General features: G+C 49.0%; 2 protein-coding genes across 10 annotated transcripts in view; one reads left to right on the top strand and one right to left on the bottom strand.

The window, feature by feature from the left end:
* Positions 1-18,646, top strand: part of UNK (unk zinc finger) — a 60,075-nt gene extending 41,429 nt beyond the window's left edge. For 3 of the 5 annotated variants that reach the window (XM_050919250.1, XM_050919253.1, XM_050919255.1), the window contains 7 exons: positions 2,513-2,581; positions 3,184-3,358; positions 4,654-4,755; positions 6,247-6,435; positions 10,973-11,154; positions 11,922-12,179; positions 12,547-18,646. In XM_050919250.1, the coding sequence (XP_050775207.1) occupies positions 2,513-2,581; positions 3,184-3,358; positions 4,654-4,755; positions 6,247-6,435; positions 10,973-11,154; positions 11,922-12,179; positions 12,547-12,702 (1,131 nt within the window). In that variant the 3' untranslated portion in view covers positions 12,703-18,646. The remainder of the gene's footprint in view (positions 1-2,512; positions 2,582-3,183; positions 3,359-4,653; positions 4,756-6,246; positions 6,436-10,972; positions 11,155-11,921; positions 12,180-12,546) is intronic. The other 2 variants (XM_050919251.1, XM_050919254.1) reach the window with 2 other exon arrangements.
* A 5,754-nt stretch (positions 18,647-24,400) lies between these two features.
* Positions 24,401-27,227, bottom strand: part of UNC13D (unc-13 homolog D) — a 51,163-nt gene continuing 48,336 nt past the window's right edge. For all 5 annotated transcript variants that reach the window (XM_050919239.1, XM_050919240.1, XM_050919238.1 and 2 more), the window contains 2 exons: positions 26,641-26,846; positions 24,401-26,043 (listed from right to left, as the gene is read on the bottom strand). In XM_050919239.1, coding sequence (XP_050775196.1) covers positions 25,937-26,043; positions 26,641-26,846 — 313 coding nt within the window. In that variant the 3' untranslated portion in view covers positions 24,401-25,936. The remainder of the gene's footprint in view (positions 26,044-26,640; positions 26,847-27,227) is intronic.

Here is a 27,227-nt window from a genome sequence, read left to right as displayed (position 1 = left end):
AATTAGCTTTAGATCCTATCAGGTTGTGACACAAGACTGGAAAAGCTGCACCAATAAAACCCCTTTTAGTATTGATCCTCTTCCACCCCTTCATGTGCAGTGGGGACGGAGTGTGATGTACAGCACGGTCTCAGAGTCACGACTCCTGGGTTCTGTGCATGACTCTGCTGCTGAGTTTCTCTGGGACCTTTTGGCAAGTTGTTTAACTTCTTCATGCTCTAGTTTACCTAGGTGTAAGATGGGCATGATAACACTTATTGCACAGTGGGGTTGTACAGATTATTTTATTAGTGTTCGTAAAGGCTTTTAAGCACTTTGGATGAAAGGTGCCAGTAACCTGCAAACATGCTGCATTGCAGATTTCTTCTGTGCTGGATGTGGCATGTTCTGTGTTTCATCCATAATTTACATCACTCTTTCCTCCTCCACGACTCAACAGAGCAAATTATAGATTGTCATTCCATCTCCGCTTTTAATTTTTCTGCCTGTTTTGGTTAGTTATGTACTCTCTAATGTTATTCAGAAATACAAGCGTTTCTTTACTACTGTACCTGGGCATGAAGGAGAAAAATGTGGAGTTTTTAACTGGTGTTGCACCAAATTCAGGGTTGCAAACATTGGGGCTGGCCCTGAAATGTATTAAAAACCTTCAGTGAGGCTTAGTTGCAACATTGCCAAGTGTGTTGGCAAGAATCCTCTCAGCAGGAGTGGGAAAAACAATGGGCAGTGATTCTGTTTGTATGCGTGCGTCTCTCTCTCCACTCTAACTGCTGACTCCTGCTTATGTCATATTTTGCATTCAGATGAGTGTCAGCAAGGAAGAGATGCACTGGGTGATCTAGCAGGCGTGTCATCAAACATACGCAGATGTGCTGACATAACACAGCATCAATTGCACACAAAGAAAGACAAGTCTGAGATCAGTTCAGTTGTGACTGCCACATACACACAGTGTACTATTTAGGGAAAGCAGTACAGAAAGATCTTTGTGTCCATATCTCACCTGCCTGTTCACCAGACCGTGGCCCCATGGGCATAAGATGAAAGCGATAAAATGAATCAGTTAAGTAAAACAAAAGAGGAATTCTCTGCTCTTCTGCTGCCCTTTCTCCTCTTAATTCATTCAGGTGACAGGGTCCATGCTCAGCAGTCAATCATTCATCATTTTCATAGCAACTTTTTTTTGTCTAACTCTCCATCCCATCTGTCCCTCACCCCAAAAGAGTGAACCAAAAAGCTGAGGCAGATCATGGCAGGCAAGTGCTTCATTTTCTGTGATACTGTTGTGCCTCATGCCTGAACTTCCCCTTCTCCCTACTCTCTTAGATCTGTTTACTCTCTGTACTCTCAATAAAATGATGAACGGCCCTTTTTATGTCTGGAATGTGTTTCTCTGAATCACAAGGATCCTGCCCAGTAAATGAAACAAGCAGAGCAGATCCTGGGCACCTTTTCACAGCCTCAGGGAGTGTAATTGATCCCATGTTGTCTTCTGTCACAGATACAGCAGGATAACAGCAGCCATACCTCCATAATAAACCGTTATGCAATGACATGCTCATGAGGGAAGTTTCTTCCTGACCCTCTTTATTGTAGTTGGTGGTTGGCTAATAAAGTCCTGAAGCAAGAGGCTTGAAATCACTTGTAATTTTTTTATCTGAGGTAGTGGAACTGTGGATATATTTTTTTCCATATAGATATCCACTCTGTTTTGGACTCTCACTAAGCTCTTGGCTCAGTGGCATCTATAATGGCATTGAGTTCCACAGGTTAAAAAAATGATTTCCTTGAGTCTGGTTTTTTGGTTGCTTTCTAATTTCATTACATGTGTCTTTATTTGTTTTGTTAATGGGAAATGCAAGCAGGAGAGTCTGGCTCATCTCTTCCCTATCTTTCTTAATCCCTTTGTAGTAGTAATAATAATCCCTAGCTCTTTTCATCAGTAGATCTCAAAGCGTTTCACAAAGCAACTCAGTATCATTATCCCCATTTTGCAGATGGGGAAATTGATATCACTTCTTTTCCTTCTCCTTTTTACACTAGGTAATCCTGGTTGGGACCTTGTCTGGAGAAGTAGCAAAATAAACAGTAAAGCATCTTGTCAAAAATAAATAAATCTGAAAGTAAATAATGTAATGTGCTTCCTACCAGTTTATTGGAGAATGGCAGAGACTGCGGGCAATGGAAAGGAATCCATACTTGGTCTTGTATTCTTAAGAAGTTGTGAATGTTAATGAAGGGGTAATTCAGTTAAATGCAAACATAATTGCAATAGATCCATAAATAACTGAGCAGAATGTCCGTGTATCGAGAGGGCAAGTGATTCAGGGGGATTCTCCATTTGTTAAACATCCAGCTCCGCTTTTTGGATTCTAAAGCATCCAGGACAACCTAATAGAAGGGGTGGGAGCTGTGCATGTTCCTCATGGCCTCTCCAAAAGCCATCAGTCAGCCATTTCCAATTTCACTGTTAATCCCCCTGCTTATCTTTTGTTCTGTTTATTTACTGTAGCAGGCGAAAATAAAATCCCATTCACTGGAATACAGGAGCCAGGAGCAGCCTCTGTTACAGCCCAAACAGGTACGGTAATACCAACAGAGTTCTGAGACCTTGCTTGGAGCTCACCCCACCTCAAATGAGAATGCTAGCCAGATCTGCGGAGCCAAACAAATCGGAGGAAGCCAATGACAGGCCAGACAGAGTCTGGACACTAGGTCAGAAATGATCTTTTGAGAAGGGAGAGCCCTCCAGGGGTTCCTGGAGACTTGTGTGTGAAGGCCAAGGCCTGCGTGAGTTCAAGGTAGATTCACAGTTCTGGACTGTGGCAGAGAAAGGGTCCCTATAAAGAGGGTTTCCTGTCAGTTTCCAGGAAATGTGTTTGCTGAGTGAGTGTCCCAGACCCCTGATTGTATAGTACCTGTGGGTCATGTGAGTTTGTTTCAGTGAGGCCTGAAGGATCTTTGTAAGGCTGAAAGGAAACAAACCTGTAGACATGAAACACAAACAGTTAATATCCCCCTCTTTCTCCACCCCCACGCTGGTGGCAGTAACCATCTGTCTGAATGGGAGCAGCAAAGAACACATTCACTAATGTGCCTTGGCTGATGCTGTATCTCTGCACGTTATTGAAGTGATTCTTTTGTGGATATATTTAATTTCTTACCTCCCTCTTCTTGTTTCAGGACATACTGGGGATTCTTCCAGTGGGCAGCCCTTTGACTTCCAGCATCTCTTCCAGTATCACCTCCAGTCTGGCAGCAACACCACCAAGCCCTGCTGGCACCAGCAGCATCCCAGGCATGAACGCCAATGCCCTTCCCTTCTACCCTACCAGTGACACAGTGGAGTCTGTTATAGGTAACACTGCTTGTTTATTTACACAGAGCGGAGCTCTCAGGAGGGGCTCTTCAGGCATGAGAATTGGAATAACATCTTGCAGCCATGAGGCTGAGGGATGTTACAGTGTGCTCTAGTTTCTTATCCCATACGTCCCTGGTAGTGTTGGTACCTCCCTGCGATTCTAGGGTTTCTATAACTATGGCTCAGCAGATCTTTTCTGCAGATCATTATGGATGACATTCACCCCTGCACAGAGGATCAGCACCAGGGCTATGCACTCCTTAAGTGCAACTTGGGCCTTCAGAATAGTGCTTAAGTGAGGTTTGATGGTGCATAGATCATAAGCTTGCCCTCTGCACCGGGGTGTTTTTCTCTCTATATGAATAACATCTGTTCCTGAGAGAGTGCGTGGGTTTGTCAGACTTGGAGTATACACTATGTAGAGCAGAAAATCAGTGACAGTCTCCACAGCTACAACTTCTTTATTTTCCCTTTGCGGATTTTAACAGGAGGGGCTGGTCAGCTGTATGCTGATCTCACCCTATCCAGAGGTCCAAGTGTAGGACAAAGTCTTAGAAGAGTAGAGCAAGGGGCTTCCATAGTGGAGTCACTGCTGTTCTGTCAGTCAGATTCTTTGAATCCTCTTTCATGAGCCAGCATTTCTGGTGTAAATTAATTACAACAATAAAAGTAGTCAATACAAATGAACAGGCCCGGGGCTGAGGGGGATGACACATATATATATGTATGTATATAAGTATGTGTATATCTGTAGGTCTGTGATGAGGTATATTTTAATGAAATGGTTAGCTATAGCATTGGGCGGGCACTGTGTAAGCTTTCTTCGCCTTATACTGTCTTTGAACCTCAGACCTGATTTGCAATCTGCCTGCTGCTGTTGGTCCATTTCTAGGCCTCTCCTCAGTACATTGGTGACATAGGACTAGCCATAACTAGACAGAACATGGGTAGGTGTTGTCACATAGCATGGACAGAACCAGAACATCCCTGTGGGGGAGATCTGTGAGGATGGCTATTATGCCAGATTTGTCTATCTGTTTTCATGGAACTGTTGGGAACGAGCTGATATAAAATCTTGGGGAATTGGGTCAGGCAACGGAAACCAATATGAAAAACTGCCTGTTACACTCACAACGAATCATTTAATAGCAACTGCATAGGATCAAGAGAAGGGCTGAGTACACTGTCCAGTAGACAGCAATGGCTGATGCAGTATGTAGGCTCTTTGGGCCACACTATCTCTTGAAGTTGTTGGTCCTTTGTAACATAATTGGTACCTCTGTGTCCGGCAGAATCTGCCTTGGATGACCTGGACCTGAACGAATTCGGAGTGGCTGCCCTGGAGAAGACATTTGACAGCAGCACGGTGCCCCACACGAGTGGCATCATGATAGGTACATGAAAGCAACAGAGCTTTCTGTGATCGTCTGCCAAGCAGTGTTGCCAGATCAGCTAGGCTAAACCAGCCCACAAAGTTCTAAAACCAGCCTCAAAAAAGATTTATTGGTTGGAAGCAACAGTTGTAACTAACTCAGGCAACCAGTGAGAGTCCTGAGAGCAAAAGATCATTCTCCATGGCTAGCAGAGATGAGTTCTTGCCAGTGTCCCAGGAATGTTTCTGAGATGAGCATGTTTTGTTTGTCTTGGTCTGTAAACACTGACCATCTAAAATATGTCTGGTAGCTATAAAAACAACTGAAAATATAGCAACCCACATCTCCTGAGGAAAATTCCAGGAAAAGTCACAGGGAACCCAGTGACCTGGCAATACTGTTCTACTGTCACAGGATCATCTGATAGTGTATGGCCTTATATCAAAGCATACAATGTATGTCTCATCTTCTGTATGTGACATTTGAACCGAGGTCCATTTTGCCTGTCTCTAGTGGCTTGAAAGTTATAGATCTCAGGACTCTTTGCAGAGAGCGTTGGTGACTAGCTGCCACCATTCCCATACTCAGTGAAACAGGTTCTTCTGAATGACCTAATGCTCGCTCCATAATGGCTATTATTTGCCTGTGCAGCTACTGCTCAGAACCTTACCTGAGAAACCAAACTCCATTCTGTGGACGATTTTAGATCCGATCCCTCTCAAAGGATCAACATACTGATTCAACATCCAGATTCTGTGTGCTCTGAGGGCCCCATTCCTGCCACAGCTCAGCCTTGTTGGCCTAGACAGACAAGAAGCATAGAATAGAGGAAGTGTGATCTTTCTGTCACTTCCTTTGGGTCTGGGTGTTAACCATTGCCTTTTAAGCTGGGATATATCAGTACAAAATGGAAGGGAATGGGGAGAAAACTGTTTGGAGCTATCTGTGCAGTAGGAGACTGCTCTCTGATGTAGTGGAGCTCGACTCTGTTACCACTAGATGCAAACTTTCAAGTACAGCTGAAGCCAGTTGCTCATTTTAGATTGACCAAGTGGTGATGTGATACTCTTCCTGGTGACTGCCGGAAGTTTTATTGGTATTAAAAAAAGGAAGAGCAAATTTTGCAAGTGAATCTTCATTCCAAAGCTGCTCACTTGATATCTAAAACAAATGGTCTTCCGTAGGCTGGCAGGGACTGTGCACTCTGCAGGGGAAGTGCATTTAGGGTCTGGAGGGAGTGCCTCTCTCTGCTTTGGCCAGTTGACCAGCAGTCTTGATGTACTCTGAAGGGGGTCACATCTGGTCCTACTTGGCCAGAAGGATGCTGGCCGCAGTGCCCCTCTGAAGGTTGAGAGCTGTGTAATGTAGAAGGGAAATAATGGGAATTCCTAGGGCTCCCTTTTTTGATAAGGAGAGGGAAGCTAACATCTGCTGTTCTAAACTCCTGTGCTGTGCTCTGGCCCATACTTCATGATCATACATTCCCATCCTCTTTGTGTGTTCTTTGTCCAGGTGGGAGTTTGCTGCAAAGTTCTGCTCCTGTAAATATCCCTGGGTCCCTTGGAAGTTCTGCCTCTTTTCACTCTGCCTCTCCTTCTCCACCGGTCAGCCTATCATCGCATTTCCTCCATCAGCCCCAGGGACACTTAAGCCAATCAGAAAACACATTCTTGGGGACATCAGCTTCTCATGGATCATTAGGTAAATGCACAGTGTGTGTGTTACATGTACATACGTGTCTATACCATGTAAGTATTTTCTTTTAAGTTAACTTTAATTTGAATGTCTTATTTCAGTGTTGCCATTTATACCTCTCCTTCCCATAATAACAACAATACTGCAAGCTGCTTTACCAACATGTAATTAATGAATCTTCACAGCACTTCTGTGTTAGAGGGAGCAAATATCCCCATTCTACAGATAGAGAAATTGAAGAAGAAAGGTTAAATGACTTGCCCAAGTTCACATAGCGCTAATGATGACTTGCTGAGGTGAGAACTTGGGAGTTCCTGGCTCCCCACCTTGTGCTCAAACAAATAGACTGCATCTCTTTCTGCTCAGAGCTTAGGGCGAGTGATTATAGCTTAAATCCTCAGTGCAACAGAGCTGAGGTGGAGAAGGGAAGATGGTTTTAGGCCATCTTCAGTTCTTGGGAACAAACGGGGGCAGGACTGGCCCTTGGAGTAATTAAGAGCATCCTCAAGCATACTGTAGAATGTAAGAACATAAGAAGGGCCGTACTGGGTCGGACCAAAGATCCATCTAGCCCAGTATCCTGTCTACAGACAGTGGCCAATGCCAGGTGCCCCAGAGGGAGTGAACCTAACAGATAATGATCAAGTGATCTCTCTCCTGCCATCCATCACCAGCCTCTGACAAACAGAGACTAGGGACACCATTCCTTACCCATCCTGGCTAATAGCCATTGATGGACTTAACCTCCATGAATTTATCCAGTTCTCTTTTAAAACCCTGTTATAGTTCTAGCCTTTACAACCTCCTCAGGCAAGGAGTTCCACAAGTTGACTATGCGCTGTGTGAAAAACAACTTCCTTTTATTTGTTTTAAACCTGCTGCCCATTAATATGCCCAGCTGCAGTTCCCTTCATATTGCCATTCTATAACCTGGGCTCAGCAGAGTGCAGCAGTGCTCCAGCCACATTCCCTTCCATCCCCACCTCCACTCCCCAAGGGGGGCCCAGGGCCGCCCAGAGGATTCCAGGGGCCTGGGGTCTTTGGCGGCAGGGGGCCCCTGCTTCGGCGGTAATTCGGTGGCGGAGGGGCATTACATTCCGGGACCCACCGCCGAAGTGCCCCAAAGACCTGCAGCGGGGGCCCCTCGCTGCTGAATTGTCACCGAAGCGGGACCCGCCGCCAAAGTGCAGCCAGGTCTTCGGCGGTAATTCGGCGGTGGGGGGTCCCCGCCGCGGGTCTTTGGGGCACTTTGGCGGCGGGTCCTGGAACGGAAGGGCCCCCCGCTGCCAAATTACCGCTGAAGACCCGGCTGCACTTCAGCTGTGGGTCCCGCTTCCACAGTAATTCGCTGGCAGGGGGTCCTTCCGCCCTGGAGCAGAAGGATCCCCTGCCGGCGAAGATCAGGAGCGGAAGAAGCTCCAGGGGCCTGGGCCACGCAAGAGTTTTCCGGGGCCTCCGGAGCGAGTGAAGGACCCTGCCCCAGGGGCCCCGAAAAACTCTCATGGGGGCCCCTGCGGGACCCGGGGCCTGCGGCAAATTGCCCCTCTTGCCCCCCCCCGGGCAGCCCTGGGTGGGCCCCCTACACTGAGGACTGTGAGCAGCACAACACAGGCAGAATGGGGGAGCAGGATCTCTTAAGAACCCACAGATATTTCAAGAAATCAAATCATTTGATTGGCTGAATGTTACAGTGACTCTTTTGTTATCAATGTGTCAGACAGCAACAACAGACAACAGGGCTTCCTTTAGACGATAGTGAGATGCACTTATCAAACTTGGGAGATTTTTTAATTTTCAGTGCTAAATCTCAGTAAAGTAGCTAAATGCTTTGCTAATCTGTTGCTTCATGCATCTAACAACGCTGTGTCTCATGTCTTGCAATCACATTCTTTGCTTGTTCAGAACAAGCCTTTTTGGTCTTGCTTGAATGGCTTATACAATGACATTAATGAGAAAAGACCTATCAGAAGACAATGGTGTTTAATTACAGCTGGTTTTTATCATGGGAAAAGGCACAATTTCAGTAAGAAAAGGGAAACGTAACAGGAAACATTATTTTAATAAAGCTATACTTCTTATTTCAGCAGAAATGTGTTAAATAGCTTGTATGCATATAACCACACAGAGTGCACCACACAGAGTGCAGAATCCAATAAATGGAATGAAATTGCAAAATGCATTTAGTGATCTGAATGTTTTTTTAAAGCAAAATACACAATAGAGGAGTGGGGATAATTTGAATCTTTTCAGCTTTTGATAAGGTTTTCTGACGTAGTAACTTACCGGTTTAGAATGTAGGACATGTCTATACAGCTCACTGAATGCAGCAGAGCTAGAATGCCTAGTGTGAATAGTTATTGTTTGTATGTTTTTATTATTTGTATTGCTGTAGTGCCTAGGAGCCCTAGTCATGGACCCAGAGCGCTAGCTGCTGTACAAACACAGGGAGCTCACAGTCCAAGACAAGAGACAACAGATGGAGCCAGACAGGCAGGGGAGTACAAGGGAAGAATGAGACTTCATGGTCAGCATGATAGGCTGTGGTATCAGCACACCAGCAACCTAATCATTGCCAAACTCCCTTTCAAGAAATCTAGAACAGCAATAAAAATAAAACATTAAACTTCTGTAGGGCTCCCTTTCTCCCACTGTCAATCCTTTTGTTTTACCAGCAGGAGGGCAAAATGGATGGACATTCCCTCCTTAGAGGCAGGAGATGGGAGCTGTGGGAAGCCAGGGACAGTTTTTGAACCAGCATAACTATGTCGGTTGTGGGATTTTATTTATTTATTTATTTGTTTGTTTTTACAAAATAATTATACCACCTCTAGTGTGGATGCAGTTATACTGCTGTAAAAGTGCCTGACACCGGTATAGTTTATTCTCCTTCCCATACAGGAATAAGCTATACCAGTTTAAGGCACCTTTCCACTAGGGTGTTGTGTTACTTTTATAATTTAGTTAACGTGGCACGACATTCTAGTGTAGACAAGCCCTGAAAGAAGCAGTAGAGACCCCAAACTAACCAGTTTCTGCCACTGGGTTTGAGATGCCCAGCAAGGGTAACCAGCATCTTGGTTCTTGAGTGCTGCTTCTGACTGAGATGCTCTCTGCATCTGGTCTGTATGCACTGGTTTTAACTTAAATTGGGTCTTCAAATTAGTTGGAGTTAAACTGGTGCAAACCCCTGTGCGGACACTTACATTGATTTAAACCTGACATATCAATTCTGCTCAATGTAGTGAGAAACTGAATTAAGCTAAATCTATATAAGCCAGGTTTAAATTGATTTAAGAGTGTCCACACAGGGACTTGCAACTATATCACTTTTAAACAACCCTTTCATTAAATGGGTGCAAGCTGGTGAGCAGACAAGGCCTGAGTACCCAGCACTCTCTACTGTGTGTACACCAGTCATCCCTCAGCTTCTTGTTGATTCTGCCCTGGATGAGGGCTACAGAGGTTAATTCTGAGTAAAAACAGAATTTTTTATTGGCAAGACACAACTCCTGGATTCCATGACCAATGTGTGGCCTTGTTGATCATATATTTCCTTCCACTGTGTCACCCAAGGCCCTGAGTCCTACTGTGAGAGGGGAAATGGGTTTGAATATGCTAGGCTAGGAATGTGGCTATAGCTAGATCACTACCCTCTTAGTGCTTGAAGATGGCATGTGTGGCACTGATTTGCTTACTGTGGAAACCGAAGTCACACCTGGCTTTGTCTGCACAGGCAAACAAAGTGGGTGTTTGCAGTCAAGATAGCGCAGCGGTTCTCAAACTGTGGGTCGAGATGCCCAATGACCCCATTTTAATGGGGTCACCAGGGTTGGCATTAGACTTACTGGAGCCCGGGGCTCAAGTCCGAGCCCCACCATCAGGGCCCAAGCCCCACCACCCGGGGCCCAAGCCCAAACCTGATAGCTTCAGCCATGGGTGGCGGAGCTCAGGCTTCAGCTTCAGCCCTGGGTGGCGGGGCTGAGGTTACAGGCCCCCCAGCCAGGGCTGAAGGCCCAGGGCAGTGGGGCTCGAGCAGGCTCAGGCTTCAGTTCCCCCTTCTGAGGGTCATGTAGTAGTTTTTCTTGTCAGAAGGGGGTCGTGGTGCAATGAAGTTTGAGAACTGCTGAGCTAGCATAAGGCTAACTAGGCTACTGCATGACAAGCTGAAATGATCTTGGGGAAGTTAAACTGTCTGTCACAGGTGCAAACGGGGGGATTTCAGTTGGGGTAAGCTAACTTGATTGAAAACTGCCCTTTAGAGCCTGTGTAGACAGAGCCACATTCAAGGGGAGCTTCTTTCTGGCGGCAGGAGACGTCAGTTCCCAAACTACACACTCAGCTACCTAAAAGTGTGAGACCTTCAGTATGTGAGCATTGCTGTCTCCAAATGGATGACTATGTCCTGAAGGAGTGAACTGGTTCCTAAAACAATCCTCTGCCTCCGAAACCTTCACTGTGAGCCCTGAATTTCACAGGGGCAGGGAACAAGTGGGGAAACCTCCGACACCTGTGACATAACCCTCTCTGTCTCCTCGTGAAACAGGTTTAAATGGGATGAACAGCAGCATATGGGAGCACTTTGCTTCTGGGAGTTTTTCGCCCAGTACCTCACCTGCGTTTCTGTCAGGTCCAGGTGCTGCTGAGCTAACGAGACTGCGACAAGAACTGGATGAAGCCAACAGCACAATTAAGCAGTGGGAGGAGTCCTGGAAACAAGCCAAACAGGTACGGTGCAATTTGCTGGGGATGTGGCAATGGGATGTCAAGGCATAGCCAAAGAGGGTTTTCAAAAATAGAGATGATGTAAGGTGGTGTAATTCAGACCCTCTTAAGCCAGAATCCCTTAGACCTCTTTACATCCACTTACCAATGAGTAAGGGAATGAGAGCTGGTGTACTTCATGTGCTTAGGAGCTGGAATGGTTTAAGGCCTTGTCTACACACTAAAGTCGCACCAGTTTAACGAAAGGTGCCATCTTAAACCGATTTAAAGTGGCACAAAAGACTGTGTGGACACTTTTGTATTTCAATTTAAAGCAAGTTTATTTCATTTTAGTATAGTCAAATAGGAATCCGCTTAAGCTAAACTGAAAGCAATCACGTTTTAACTGAAATAAGAATCTCCATACAGAGGCTCACAGCAGTTTAATGAAATTGGTGTAAAATCACATCTTAATTAAACCAGTGTAACTCTCCCATGTAGCCAAGGCCTTAGTTACTGCAGAGAGTAGCAGTGATTTAACTTGCACTTTCTTACATCCTTCAGTTAGCCACTTTTTTTTTGTTACACCTCTCCTTTGGTCTCTTGGCATTCAAGTTATGCCAGTGCACACACCGCCTCGGAATCTGGCCCACTGACTTTAGGGGGTGTAAATTTTATGTTGGTAAATTGGTGTGAATCTAAATAGGTAGATAAGTAAAAGGGAGTCTCAGCTGGTCTCGGATGCTGGCAGAGGGTTTATACTGACTCTCTCTTTTTGCTTGGACTTGCAGGCATGTGATGCTTGGAAGAAGGAAGCAGAGGAAGCGAATGATCGTGCCAGCACAGCCAACATGGAATGCGAGCTGGCCCGGGAGCAGAGGGAAGCCCTGGAGCTGCAAGTGAAGAAACTCCAGGAGGAGCTGGAGAGGATCCATGCTGGCCAGGACCCCCAGCTCCTGCGCTCATTCTCTGATTTAGAGACCCTCTCACTCTCTACACTGTACACCCTACAAAAACAGCTGCGCGCCAACCTGGAGAGAGTCGACAAGGTGAGCATGAGGGATCTTGGGGTGGGAGCATTTCGCTTACCTCTTACTTTCCAACTGGTCTGTAGAGATCTAAGGCCTCGTCTATCCAGCCAAAACAGATGCCTGAGTGAATATAGTCAAACTGAGTTATAACCAGATTAAACAAATGCTGTAGCTGTGGTCTCTACAGCTACAGAGACCAGGGCTATAGCTAGAGTACAATTTTAAATCTAAGTAGGTCAGGGAATAGAACCTAAAAGTATCCAGGAACCCAGCTCTCAATACTCCAGCCTGTGCTGCCTCACTTTCACTGCACAAAACTGATGTGAATATACTCCACTGTGTGCAGGTTTGTGATGATTATGTTTTGGTTTGTCCTCTCTTGCAGGCAGTATTTCAGATGCAATCAGTGAAATGTCTTAAGTGTCAGGAGGAGAACCGGGTGGTGTTACAGTGCCAACATGCCGTGCTGTGTGAAATGTGTGCCGAGGAGGGCGAATGCCCCATCTGCCATCCCAACAGGCCACACACTCTCCAATCGTGACCCTTCACGGACACTTGGTTTCTCATATCACATAGAACTTTTTAACTTTATATATATATATATATATATACATATATATATATAAAAACAAAAATTAGTTGCAGAGCACTTTTTAATATTTTACATCCCCCATCTAAACTGCCCCTCTCCTACTCCCCACTAATTCTAACCGTTTAGGAACTTTGAGAGCTGTTTTTAATACAGCGCAAAGGGCCATTTGCGAAGAGTCTGTGTTTTTCCTCTTTTCTATTTAGAATATAACAAATTTTTGACTATTTTGGGGGTTTTGGAGCTGGGGAGAGGGGCCTCCAGGTGCTTTCCAGAGTGAGGGTTGGACTCATGGCAGAGGAAGGAGATGAATTCCCATTGCTCAATCATGCCTTCAAACCTTCACTCTTTTACTGGCCCAGCTTGTTAAAGCCATCCCCACTGACAGAAGCCCTGTTGGGTGTCTGCTGGGTTAGAGCTTTGCTCACTCAGATGCTTGCTGATCTCTGAATACACAAGAACTTTGCCTGTCCATTTAAACAACAAAGTTCACTTTTTAGAAGGTTTTTTTACACAATTTGTATATTTGTAAGAAAACAAGAAAAGGGAAAAAATACTGAATTTAAAGCAACTCAGGCCAGGCCAGGCCAGTGGCTAGTGTACGTTATAGGTATGTTTGGGGGTCCTGGGTTTGAGAGTCCCTAGAAATACTGCCCAGACCGCAAGGTAAGGCTAATCCATAGAAGGGAGGTGGAACCACAGGTTCTGTCTGTCCCCCTGGTGGCGTCTTGTCGAGATGTATTTCAGCTTCAGGTTGGATGGTAGTCTGGGGACTTGCTTCATAATTGCTGATGCATGTGGAAGAGATTCCAGTTGGTGAGTGAGAATGTCAGGTTGGGAGATGAGCTGTGAGGTGATGACCCTACTTGAACTGGCCAGATATTTCCTGTGTCACTGCCTCAAGGATAACAGGGTTCGCACAACTCTGTGCGTTCCATGATTTTCTGGTGGGTGAAGGTGAAGCCTGAGCTTCTCCTGGGTTCTGAGGCAGGGATCAGAACCCAGAAAGTTTGTAATTTTTCTCTGCCAGTGCATCTGGTTAATATTTAGCACTTTTCAGTAATGAATTCTCAGAAGATCTCTGTGAGGGGCTCTCCTTCCATGGGTAGAGCCGTTGCTGTGCCATGGTAAACACAGGTATCCACACCAACCCACTTATTTCTGTGTCACTCTTGGGTTGTTCAGCCCAAACAGGCAGGCAGTTCGCATGACAATGATAAATGCTCCGTCTGCTGTTCCCCAGCTGCACTCTTGCTACAGGTGCCACTAGTACTGTTGCTGTTGACGCAGCATTATGCCAGTGGCAACAAAATAATTTCCATCATGGAGCAAATCACTGCTCCATCTATTCCAGCCTTGAACAGTGGCCAATGCCAGAGGCTGCAGAGACAGGTGTAGGTTATTTCTTCCTGATCACAGCTGACCGCTTTATGCCCTGAAGCATGATATTTGATAACACTTGTGACTTTTAAACTTAGCTAGTGTAACTGCAGATACTGTTCTTATTCACATACATAACACTGATTTGAAACTTTACTAAAGCTAGTTTGCTCAGTAATGTCCAGTGGCAAAGGATTCCACGGGGTAATTATACAGTTACTGGGACAAGATACCATGTCAATTGAGAAAGGAAAAGAACTTTAATTTCAACTGGACATTGAAAATCCTCAAACCACCAACCATTGTGTACAAACATTCCTGGTGACTTGGTGGAATTAGCAATAGTGTCTAACCTGCAGGTGTCTAGCAGCCAGCAGCCGGACCTGGGGAGTGTAACAAGAAAGATGTGGTGCCACCAAACTTGATCTCCTTCTGATAATGGGGACAGAAGGGAAAGGAGGTACCCGGGTCCCATGAACACACTTCCTTTTCCAAGACATTCCTTTTCCTTGTTGCAAGGAAAATCTTCCGGTGTCCTTGGGCTCTCTCTCAGTCTCGCACTTCCTGCTGTGCAGGTTCATCTCTTGGACACACAGCTTCCTGCAAAGTCTGGCTGGATCCTTCTAGGGGATCTGACCTGCTGTGAGCACCATGGATCTTTACCTCCCAGCACCATCAGCAGGGGAGCTCATGCTACTTTCTACTTGTTCACTTGGGCTGGCATTGCAATTTACTCCTAGGTTAGTATGGTGGGGAAGGAGAGAGGGGGGAACCTCCAGATTAGCCCTACACCAGCAACAAATGTTCAAGTTCATTGTTTCCCTCCAGGAAAAACAAAATGCCACTGGTCAGGACCCTGTCTAGTAGCTGAGCTTTTCTACAACCATTTCCTAAGGGTAAATTGACTTCTAATTTCAGGGGAGGCAATAACCTGCTGGGTTCCCAACCAACTGGCCAACCAGGTCATTAATTTGTTTGTATTCTCTTTCGCCGTACGGGGCAGGCAGGTTGTGGGGCACTGGGTCTCACAGCTCTAAACCGGCACTGCAAACAGGCTGATGTTAATGGGGCAAACTCCGCTCTCAGGTACAAATGCATGGCTCACAGTATGTGCATATCTGAGGCCTGAGTTTGACACTGTTTTATTATTACCCATTTGTGGCTCAACCCTGCAGTATCTGCAGCGGCAAAACTCCCATCAGAGTCTCTCTTTCTCTCTTAAGCATTTTTTAATGCACCTACTGTAGGCAGCCTCTAGACACTATAACCCACATTGAACAGTATCTGTTCTGTCTGAAAGAACAGTAACCTCCATGTCTGGGAGTTTTACCTGCATTAAAAGCTGCAGGATTGGGCCTCCAATCCTATCAGTGACTCCTGGTTCTGGGTGTTTTGGGCTAGTTTACCCACCTTCCCCAGCCTGGAAGTGCACTGGAAACCCCAGCAGCCCATGGTTGTTAATAGGAACAATTAAACTGTTACCAGAGACTTTCAAAGTATTTCGTATTTAATGCAAGGAAATAATTAGATTTGCTTCCATGATTCCATCCTTCCTCTGCAGGGAAAGGGTTAATATGCATTCCCAGATGATCTCTAAGTGCAGCTCTGTGTAGTTGTTTCTCCTCCCCCTCCCCCCATTAACTTGTTTTTGGTAAAAATGCTTTTTTCATGTGTATTTTATTGCAACTAGCATCAATTTTTTAATTCTTTTCTGTATGGAGCGATACTGCTGGGTGACTATTGTGGCTATGTTGTTTGGTTATAGCCTTTGAATGTCTGTGCCATGAGGTGGGGCTGGTCTCAAAGGCCTGCAAACCTGCCTCAGTTTGATCTTAAGGAAAGATCATTTGTTAAAATGTATGAAAATTCTTTTTTAAAAACAAATGAAAAACCACAAAAAAAAGGGGGAAGGAAAAACCCAGTGAAAATGAAATTTACTAAACTGTTTTGGTAACTAATGGAAAAATAATAGGAAATAAACTCTTGAATCGGGTCTGTAATATTTATAAGCTCTGAAGCTGATCAGCCCACGTGGCTGCTGGATGGAAATTAGTTTGTAATGTTTGTTTTTGTTAACATTATGGTTTATTACTCTCCTTCCTTCCTTTCTGTAGGATTGTCCATTGTGACCCCATGCTCTTTGGACAAATCGGTTTGTCCAGAGAACTGGCTGCATTAATTGCAACTGATTCCCACAGGGGAAGTTCTGTGGATGTGTTCCCCTCTCCTCCCAAAGTGACATTGACCCATGATCAGCATACTCATGTCTGTCCCATTAGGATTTGGTAATTCCTCAGTAACGCAGAACTAGCTGGTCATGCTGCGGGGATCAGACTTTTCCCCATTGGCAGATTGCTTAGCCAAGTGGGGTCCAAGAGAAATTCCAACCTGGAGAACTACATCGTTTGCCTTCTGAGCAAAACACAGTTTCTCTGTATCCTGAAGGACCAAAGAATCCAAATTGGAAAGAATCTAAATCGTCCCCCTCCCTGCCCTCAAATCCTGATTCTTCTGTGCCCCACACCAATCATAGCAGAACAGGTTGATTAGCACCAGGTGTGAATTGTGATGCTCCTCCCCAACACAGTGTATTTTGACTCTCTCTTTGTACAAATACAGTGTCTTTTTCTCTCCTTCCTCTGGTCCTTCAACAAAGGCTTTTAAAATCTAGGTTTCTATGAATTTTTAATTGCTGCTCTTTCAAAACATGAACTATCTGAAATGTGAATGATTTCTTTTGCTCCAGATGGAACAGAGAAAGTGATCTTTGTGCATTTGACAAATAATGTCGGGGCCCTTTTCTTGCTAGAAATTAAAAATAAAATAAGAGTGAGTGGGGGGTGGGGGCAAAAAAAAGGGCAAAGACTCTGACTCTCTCTAGCAGCTGTTGACTTGACATTACCTGAGCCAGGTGGTACTTGCATGGAGCCACTATGCTGCTCTTAAAGCAACAGAACTCTGTGGTCAGCTTTTGTGTGTTATAAAAGGGGGCCTGCTGAAATATCGGTGCTAATGCATCCAGCCCCTCTAAGGTATTGTCACATGCTGTGTGTTTTGGAGCAGAAAAGTCCATAGTGTAATGAATGGAATAATTAAATCAGACCAAGGGGGCCCTTCTAAGGACTGAGTCACAGTAAAAGAAAAAAAGTCTTAGTCAAAGTGGACAATTTCCAGCCCTTCTGAATTAGCAGCACAGTTGGCTGATGCTAAATAGCTAGGGCATGTCTGGGAACACCCCCCATAGCTTCCACCCCTCCACACAGAATCCTTATTGGATAAGTAGCATTGGAAGCGTTCATTAGAAACGCTGCCCTCAGTGACTAATTCTGCCTGCTTGGCAGTTTCCTAGCCATGATTTGAGGGAAGGGAGTATTAATTGTATTGTGAAACCACAGTATTCTTAAAGGTCAATAAACTTGTACTTTATTATGAAAAATATACAAGTCTGTCCACTTGAAACAGATGAATTAGAGCAACAATATTCTACATACATACTTACCTATATATATATATATATATAAATGCTAGAAAATCTTCGTAGAGAATAGCTATGAGCCTGAGCATTTCTCCATGTTTGGGAGGCTACAGTGCATTTACATACCATGCTTAGCTCATCTCCTGACCATATGGATACCCAGCCAAACCCAAACTGTGGCAGAGAGGGGTATGTGACATAGTAGTCAGGTGATATGGGGAAATGGCCCAACCAGGGAGCACATTTTATCTCCCCCCAAAGGGATTTCTGCAGCTGTTCTCATACAGAAGGGGTTTATACTTTTCATACATCTCCAAAGCTTAATCTGAGCCACTAGCAAGGGCTTGCACAGTTCAGACAATGAAGAGAATTTCTCACCATGTGAGGAAGAGTTTAACGCTGAATGGATTCAGTAATTCATTGGTGTTCCACTAGACACAGTTCATCCTCTTGTTCTCTCTTCCTCCTCCCAGAAGGCAGAATATTCTTACCAGTGTTTTCCTCCAAGATTATAATAATCCCTGGAACACTGCAAACCGAAAATAGATGTTACTGGTGTCAAGAAAAGTATTGCAAAAGTGAAGTATTCCTGCGAATTAGTGACTGTGGATCAAAGATATCTATGGGGCTTCCCCACTCTGTAGCTTCCGATGTTAAAATAAATGCGTTAAACAATACACACTACAGTAGATCTGGTGGCAGTTCTTGACCAATCTCTCTCTTGGCCTTCCCGGAGAAGGAGCATTGGGAAGGAGCATCCCTCAGTCTGTGTAGGCGGTGGCAGAATGGTCATCTGTGCTGTGTACAATGTGTTGTTGAGTCCATGTATAGACTGTGATTTCAGCTGTCGTTCTTTCTCGTATTCTGTAAATACGTGTTTTGGATGTCGGAAACCTGGTTTAGACTCTTTTTCTCGGCAGAGTGAATTTGCATGTGGGGCTGGAAGGAATGCAATCTGTGTCAGAGTTTCCAAGGGCAGGATGGATTTTCTAGAGGACAATAAATTTTTATTTTTTTGCTAATAAAAAAAAAAAAACCCAAGCAGCTTGTGTGTGTATGTGCGCACAGTGCACCCGGGCAGTGGGGTGAACTTTCCGTGCACCTTGGCCCCGCTCTTGGGAGCGAAAAAGTTCCTGAAATGAAGCCAATTACAGACCCAGCTCATTAGGATACAGCGATGAGAGAGGCTGGGCACCTCCCAGACAGCTCTGTAGCTCACATTCCTCCCCCAAAGAGTTTACAATCAAGATGTATCTATACGATAATATGTAACAGGGCTGAGACAGTCCCATCAATGGAATGACTGAGCCACATGAGACTCTTGGCAGGTGCCTCCAAACTAGCCAGGTTTGTGGGCTTGGCTGAGAGATCAGGTCTCAAACTCTTTCTTCAAGAGGAATGAGACGTAGGGTCCTGTCCTGATTTTATAAAGACAGTCCCGATATCTGGAGCTTTGTCTTATATAGGCTCCTATTACCCCCCACTCCCTGTCCCGATTTTTCACACTTGCTGTCTGGTCACCCTAATGAAACGTAGCACGGATGAAGAAGTGGTCCCGTGATATAATCAGTAACAGTATCAAATGCAGTGTTAGAGCAGAATCCTGGGAGTGGGACCTTGGGTCTGTTCCCAAATTTGCCACTGACTTTCTGTGTAAAATAGCATTAAAAGCACGCTGAGATCCTTGAATGACAGGCACTATATGGGTACATTGGTGGTGTGGAAGATAGCAGCTGTCACAGAGAATGAAGATCTTTGGAAAATGCATTTTTAATACAGATGTCACTGGCCTTTGGATCAGGCCTTATGTGTGTTAGGAACTAGCTGGGGGCACTGCAGCATCTATCCTGGCTTTGTGTGGGGCTGGAGGGGCTCATGCAGAGTTCCCATCTCCACCATGGTGTGTCAGGGGTTGGAGTGGGCCCATGCAGCATTTCCATTCCCCTGCCCCCTGGTGCATTAGGGGCTGGAGTGTCTTGGGTAGCTTTCCCATACCCTCACCCAGACTCCACCTTTTTTATTATTCAAATGCCTCTTGTGCATTGAACTTTATCTTGCTGGAGCCATGCAAGAAAGCATCCCAGGACAAACAGCCTGAGCCTAGAGCCTGAGTTCCCTTCAGGTCCCAGAGTTCAAGCTAAAGCAAGTCAAAGACGTAACATTAGCTCACAAGCAGGCCACTTGGATTGGGTGTGACTCTTGGAGCTGGCTCAGCACACCCTGAGCACTGGTGCTGCCCTGGATCTGGATTTCACTGCTGCTGTAATGGGAGGGGCTGATCAAGATTTGCCAGAGTCACTCACGGTTTTTGGTCCTCAACTTGAGACACCCTAAGAAGGCTGAAATTTTCAGGAAGCCCCAGGTTGTTTAAGATGCCTCTAATTTGCATCCAAAATTGTCTGTCATCTTGGGAAGGTCTGGCCTCTATTTCAATAGCCCACATTGCCCATGAAAGATCCCAGAGAGCTTCACTCACAAGACCCGTACGGCACCCTGAAAAGGCAGCCAGGTTGTCTCTGTTCTCTCTGCTGCTCTGCTGACTAGTATCAGTCACCGGTGGTCAGTTCAGTAGCTACTCTCTCTAAGAGGCAGCCAGTCACCATGTGACCAACTGCTCCCTCATCCACCACAGCTGTGCCACAGCAATCATTAATAATATTGTTTAATTACACCTTGTGTTCATCACCTATGGCATGGGAGCTGTTACTAGATGAACCGTTTGCAGGGGTTGGTAACAAGCCTGTCTGAGTAACAGGAAGGCCAAGAGACATCCATCACCATTTCCAGAGACCAATCTCTGGTGTCATCCCAGCTCCCAACATTTTCCCTCTAGCCTTCTGAGTCACCATGGCAAAGTCCTTGCCAAAGCCATGCTCCTAGCGAGAGCTAGAGGAGGACTAAAAGTAACACTGCATGGCCTCAGCTGTAGCTCCGGGGTGGTTCACCTCTCTCCTGACCTGGAACAGCTCCAAGGGCAACGTTATTTTAAAATGGTAATAAGTAGCTAAGGTTTTCCACCTCTCAGCCACCAAATGTTGTTTGGTTCTGCACCTTGGGTGCCTCTCAGCAGCCCTGGCTCACTGTCAGGTTTCCAACAGGAAACTTGGCATGGGCTGGAGTAAGTTATTAAGCGGCCATAGCCGCCCGCTGAAATCTGGCCCCAGCCCTGAGTGATGCTGTGACTAGGGCGCTGTCAGGCACGGTCGCGCCTTGGCTGGCCCATGAACCCCTTACAGCAAGTGTCAGTGCAAAAGAGTCAGCGAGTGGCCTTTGCTTGTGCCTAGGGCTGGTAACAAACGGTGTGGTGACCTGTGGGGCTCATCGCTGCATGGAGCCCAATGTCTTTACGGTCTGCTGACCGTGGCTGGAGCAAAGGCTACTGCACAGCTGTGTCATCAGCGGCCCTTGGGTCCTGGACAATAGAAAAGGCACCGCATTTGACTTGGGCTATGGCCTGCTGAGCGGACACCTCAGGGCGCTTTGCCTACAGGCAGCCACGGGCGTGGCCTCCCCTCCTCCACAACACAAGCCCCAGTGTCCAAGCAGCGAGGGAGGCAATCCCCGAGAGGCAAGGGCTGCTTGGAGCCAGGGCCGGCTCCAGGCCCCAGCGCGTGCTTGGGGCGGCACGGCGCGGGGGGCGCTCTGTCAGTTGCCGGGAGAGCGGCAGGCGGCGCTGGTGGCCCTCCCGCAGAGGGTCCGCTGGTCCCGCGGCCCCGATGGAGCATCCCCAGGCACGCCTGCGGGAGGTCCACCGGAGCCACGGGACCGGCGAGCAGCAGAGCCCCCCCCCCCCCGCGGTGTGCCGCCGTGCTAGAGCCGGCCCTGCTTGGAGGGCAGGTCACGCCATCACTAGGGTTGCCAATTTTAAACCCTGACAACCAAACACCCCCAGCCCTGCCCCTCCCGCAGCTCGTCATTTGAGGCCCAGCCCCTGCCCCACTGATCCCGTCTTGTTTCCCCCCCTCCGCCCGCTGGCTCTGCACCCCTGTTCCTCCATCCCACCCCCCACGGGACTCACCTGCAGAGCCAGGCTGGGAGGAGCTGATGCGGCGTGTGCCCAACTGGGACCGGGGGGGGGGTGTCAGTCCCCGGAGTGAGGGGCGGGGCGGGTGGGAAAGAAGCCGGGGGGGGGGAGAGAATTGGGGCATAGCGGGGGGGGGGTAGGGTCGGGTCCGGTGGGGGGGGAATTGAGGCACAGCAGGGTGCGGGGGGGGGCGGAAGAGCTCGGGGCCAGGAACTCGGGGCACAGCGGAGTGGGGAGGGTTGGGCCCAGCCCTGGAGCCGGGGGAGGGGGGTGCGGCTAATTAGGGCACAGCAGACCATGGTGGGTGTCCGTCCCCGGCGCGAGGGACTGGGGGAGGGGGATGTCCCCAGAGTGACGGGCCGGGGAAATGAGGGCACACTTGGGGGAAGGGAAAAATCACACCGGTTACAGTGCCCTCCCCGCGCCCCAGTAAGTGGGGGGGGAGGGGGGCGGGGACAACCGCTGCGGCTACCGCCGCGTGGCAGAGGCCCGTTATTGCAGGGACCCGGACGGCCGCCTTGGACCAGACGGTCTGCGGCCAAACCGCACACCTGGGAGCCCTACCCGGGAGCGCTGGCACGGGCGGCTAAATTACAGGGCTGGGCGTGTGCCGGGGCAGGCCGAGCACCGCTAAGTGCCTTGTGCTGCACCAGCTGCCAGGCGCAGGCCGGCCTCTGCCGGGCCTCAAGCAGTGGCCCTGTGTTGGGTCAGCCCCACGTGCGCTGCATTGGCAGCTGGGGCTGATACCGCCCCGCTTTACTGACCAGGCGCAGATTCCTGGCAGGCGCGAGGAAAGTGGTTTGAACCCAGCGCTGCTGCGCTGTGAGTGTTTTCAGCTGCTTTGGCACAGGGCCGGCTCCAGGCCCGGCACGCCGCGGGGGGCGCTCTGCCGGGTGCTGGGAGGGCGGCAGGCAGCTCCGGTGGAGCATCCGCAGACTCGCCTGCGGCAGGTCCCCCAGAGGCGCGGGACCAGCTGACCCCCATCCGCAGAAACGCCTGCGGGAGGCCCATCGGAGCCGCAGGGCCGGTGAGCGGCAGAGCGCCACCCCCCCCCCTCGAAATTGCCAGAGCCGGCCCTGCTTTGGCAGCAGTGGCTGGTTAAACCCCAGGGTTCATGGGGAGCGTTCGGGGGCGGGGGGGCAGCAGAGCCAAACTGCGGGTGTCTGTTACCGTAGAAACAACAAAAGCAAAGAGTCCTGTAGCACCTCCTAGACTAACAGACATTTTGGCGCATGAGCTTTTATGGGTGAAGACCCACTTCGTCGGCTAAAACAAAGTGGGTGTTCACCCAAGAAAGCTCATGCTCCAACACACCTGTTAGGTGCCAAAAGACTCTTTTACAAATCCAGACTACCCCTCTGATACAACAAGTGTGCACCAGAGCCGAGGCCTAAGTAAGCTGCTCCCGCTGTTGACCTGTGCCTGTGTTTCAGGGCATCTACATAGGTCCGGATGCAGTAGGCTCATAGGGGGAGAGGTGGATGCTGAGGGGAGTGTGCAGGGAATGTTCTGTCCCCGCCCCACCCCACATCCCAAGCTGTGTATTTTAGCATCCCCCCACCCCCACCCCTCTGCTGTATGGGTTCCAGCCTTTCCATGCAGCACTTCAGCATCCCAGGAAGCCTGATTCTGCCCATGCCCACACTGGTGCAGAGCAGCTGTGGCCCCTGCTGGAACAATCATTGCACTGCTGCAGGTGGGCAGCCCCTCAAGCCCTGTGTTTGTGACAGGCTGACCCTGATCGAGGCATGGGGCGCTGTGCCGTGGTGGTGTAGGGGCAAGGAGCTGGCTGCCGCTGCATTTCATCTGACCTACAGGAGTGGGTTAAGGACTCAGCTCTGCTGCCCAGAGTGCAAGTAGGGTGTGGGCTCCCCCACCCCATGCAGAGCTGCCTGCAGGAGGCAGAGCAGGACTGGCACTAGTGGGGCACACCTAGTGCTTGGTGAACCAGGCAATAGCCTACCCTGCATAGGGTCAGGCTCAAGGAGCTGCTATTACAGTGCCACCTCCTCACCACAGCCATGCGCCCCACCCCAGGCCACGAGCTGCTAGGCCTCACGCCGTGCAGGGTGTGCTCATGGCTGCCTGGAGCAGGGACGGCTGGTCACTGGCTCTGTGCTGCAGCTCTTGTCGCCCAGCCTCTGGAAGCAAGTGCAGGGCAGCGGCCAGCTCCATCGCCCAAGCCAGTGGGGTGTTGGATGAGGTTGGGCTTAGGTGTCAAAGGCCTGTAACCAAACATGCTTTGCTGCAGTGGGGCAGCCCTGTGGGAAACAACCGCCTGGGCTCTGCCCCCACACACTGGTGCCTGCTGCCAAACATGTCCATACTACACAATGGAACCGTTTGGCAGGAACCCAGCAGGCCAGTCAATGTTTGAGGAAAAGTTAACAAAAGCCTGTGGCAGCATTTTGACTCTTCTGTTCTGAACTAGGTTAGAGTTTGTTTTAAATAAATGTAAATGGCAAAATACCACAACCCCAGTGAAGTGTTTGTACCATCTAGAAATGAAACATGTCCATAGGGGTGAGGTGCTGAGGTAGGTTTCTAGCTGGTTGGGGTGCTAGTTCCTAAACAGAATTTGTCAGAACTGTTGTGAGCACTTTGATTTGGGACAAAAGAAACATCAAAATGTCAGCCGAGCCCAGGGACTGAAAATTTTCCCACCCTTGACCTGGTTAGTCACTGTAGCACCCATCCCTGCTCTGCTGATGCATCATGTACTTGTGTATATAATTTTGTCCCCCCAGCAGCAGAGAGTCCCACAGGTTACCTGGAGGCAATTTCCTCTTTATTGCTTTTACTTTTGTTGAACCATTGACCCGCAATCACAAACTTACTCCTTTTCAGTACAGCAGGGGATTAGCTTTTAAAGGGCTGGAGCTTTGTTTTAAATAAGAATAGCTTATTTGTGAGAACCTTAAAGTAGGGGTAGGTGGAGCACCCCCCTTGCCTTGTGAGTACAGAATGGAGCTGCCCAAAGCCACAGTGATGCAGGGACTTACGAGTGGGCCATGTCTGGAGGGACAACAGTGAGTACGTGCAGCACCACACCCTGCCAGGTAGTGCAAGCCTCACGGTACAAAAGCGGAGCAGAAGCCCAGTGAATCTGGGCCCTTACAACAACTCCTCCACCTCCGGCACTCTGGCTTTGACCCAGTCGCATGCCGTCACAGAGCGAAGGTAGGGGTGAAAGTGCACTGGAATGGGCCGGTACGGTGTACCGGTAAAAAGTGGCCACCAGTACTGGCCCGTACGCAGCCGCCGTTAAAGAGCTGATGCAGCAAAGGACCCTGTTTAAAGCGCTGCAAAAGGAGCAGCTGCCCCAGGCCCAGCGATTTAAAAGCTCAGTGTGGTACTACCTTTCCTGGTAGCAGAGAGGGGAAGCTATCTAACGAGATGAACACTTTCCCTCTCCCCTGGTATTTCCACTATGAGAAGTTTAGTTACTTGTAGCAGTAACTAAAACATGGGAGAGAAGTAGGCATGGGCATGATCCCTTTAAGGCAAAGGGCACGCACTCTACACCTGCCTGCAGCAGCTGAGCAGACCACAGACCTCCCAGGCCCTGGCCCCAAGCCAAGAGCCCAGCCCTTGTCCAGAGCCAAATTCACGGGGCCTGGCTTTGATGAATTCAGGGTGGTGCTGCTCTGCAGCAGGAGTGCTAGTGATTTCCCCACTGTGGCTGCTGCAGTAGCTGCCCGGGGACAGAGTCCTGCGCTTACCCTTGACAGCAGCTCTCCCCTTCCCACCCTTTCAGCTCTGTTCCCTCCAGCACTAGCGAAGTCTCACATGCTCCCTGCTGCTTAGACAGCAGCTCCTGGAGCAGGAACGAACAGCTGCTGCTGCTCCAGCAGGGCCAGCTGGATAGATTTCAACCCTTACCCTACCCTCCGCCATGGCTTTGATTGCAGCTTTTTTTGGCCTCCCTCCCCATTTTCCCCTCCTGCACCACCTGGAGAGTGGAGTACAGCATGGCCTGCGGGGAACGCAGCCGGGGCACATCGCAGACCCTGCTGGCACCTGACAAGCTGCTGCCGAGTAGCCAAGGTTGCTGATGCTGGGTTGTGATGGGAAGCAGCACAGGGCTCCCCCCATCCTCAGACTGAAGCCAGGTTGATGCAACAAACAGCTGGGATGGAGACAGCTGCAGCCTAGATTCACCCCCTAGGGTCCTCCTTGGCAAGAGCCCCTTTGCTGCCAAGGGGGCTGGGATTGGATGGAGTTCTTTACAACTGGCATGGTGGTTTGGACCCTGCTTCCGTGGCTGAGGCCTGCTCCCCTCTGGCCCGGTTCCTGCCCGGCTGTCATCATACACTCTCCTTGGACTGCTTCGCCCGCTGCTTGCGCAGCTTCACAAAGGCCTGTGCCTCCTTGTCCCCTTTTCTGGACTCCAGCAGCTTCAGGAGCGGGTCCCCTGGGGTGAGGTGAGAGAGGCAGGGGTTAGAAAGAAGGGGAGCAGAGAGACTGGTGCATTAAAGCCCTTCTTCTTCCCCTTTCCAGGGAAGCCTTCCTAGGAAACCCACATTCAGCCCCCATGGCTGATTCCAAGCGACAGCAAAGCACATGGCTGAGGGGGCTACAGCTTCAGCCATAGCAGAGTTCAGGGCCAGGCCGAGAACTACAGCTGCCCCGAAGTGACCCTAGAGCACAGACTCTATGGTGTGCTCAGGGGTGGGTCCCTGCACGTGCCCCATCTGCAATGGGCCCCCACTATCAGAAAGCAGAGACGTCTAAGTCCCCCCCACCCAGGCCAGCACAGAGCTGGGTCCATCCCCCGAGGCTCAGTATAACAGGGCACTGGCAAAGAGCCAAACCAGACACCCACTGGCAAGCACTCAGAGATCACTGTGCACCCTGCCGCAGGAGAAGGGCTTGCGACTGGACTGTCTAATGGCACAGCTGGGGACGCCAGGCTAAGTCACTGGCCCAAGGCAGCACAGTGAGGAAAGCAGCTCCAGGGAGGGGAGGAAGGTGGGGGCAGGGGAGCAGCTGGAGACAAAGCCATGGCTACCGGTGGGTTTGGGGTGCATCAGTGGTAACCGGGTCTGGGACACCCGGGCTGGGTCAGCCGCTTCCTCGTCTCCGTTCAGCCCTGGCACATCGCAGAGGGGGAAAAAGGCTTCTCCTTCCAGGTCATTGGCTCCCACCTTGTCGTAGTCGAACACTGTGAGCAGCAGGCAGGCGCCATCCTGCTGGCATTTCTCGGGAGGGACCAGACTGCAGAGAAGAGACAGGCACAGGCCTTCTCAGGCACGGGGCAGCCCACCCACCAGGAGCAACAGGCGGAGACTCAGATGGGTCCAAGCGAGGGGCTCAGACCCTGTGGGGCCCAGATACTATGGTGATGGGCAGCCTGTGACTACTGAAGCAAAACCCAGCTGACAGTGAAGGGGCCAAACTTGATTGCCCTTAGCATCAGGGCAGAGGAAGCTAAACAGGAATTATTTATAGTGCCAGAGTCCAAGAGACATCCCTGCCCCAAGGGCTTCCAATTGGAGCAGTTATAGCGAGCAGGGAGGGCCCTGCTGCCCGGTCACAGCCTCAGACTTGCCTATGGCTGGAGAACCCGGAGTCCTGTGCTTTATAAACCCACCTGTG

Source organism: Gopherus flavomarginatus, chromosome 12, assembly GCF_025201925.1.
Source record: "Gopherus flavomarginatus isolate rGopFla2 chromosome 12, rGopFla2.mat.asm, whole genome shotgun sequence".
Lineage (NCBI taxonomy): Eukaryota > Metazoa > Chordata > Testudines > Testudinidae > Gopherus > Gopherus flavomarginatus.
The sequence above is the reverse complement of the archived record's forward strand: the minus strand, read 5'-3'. Positions and strand labels throughout refer to the sequence as shown.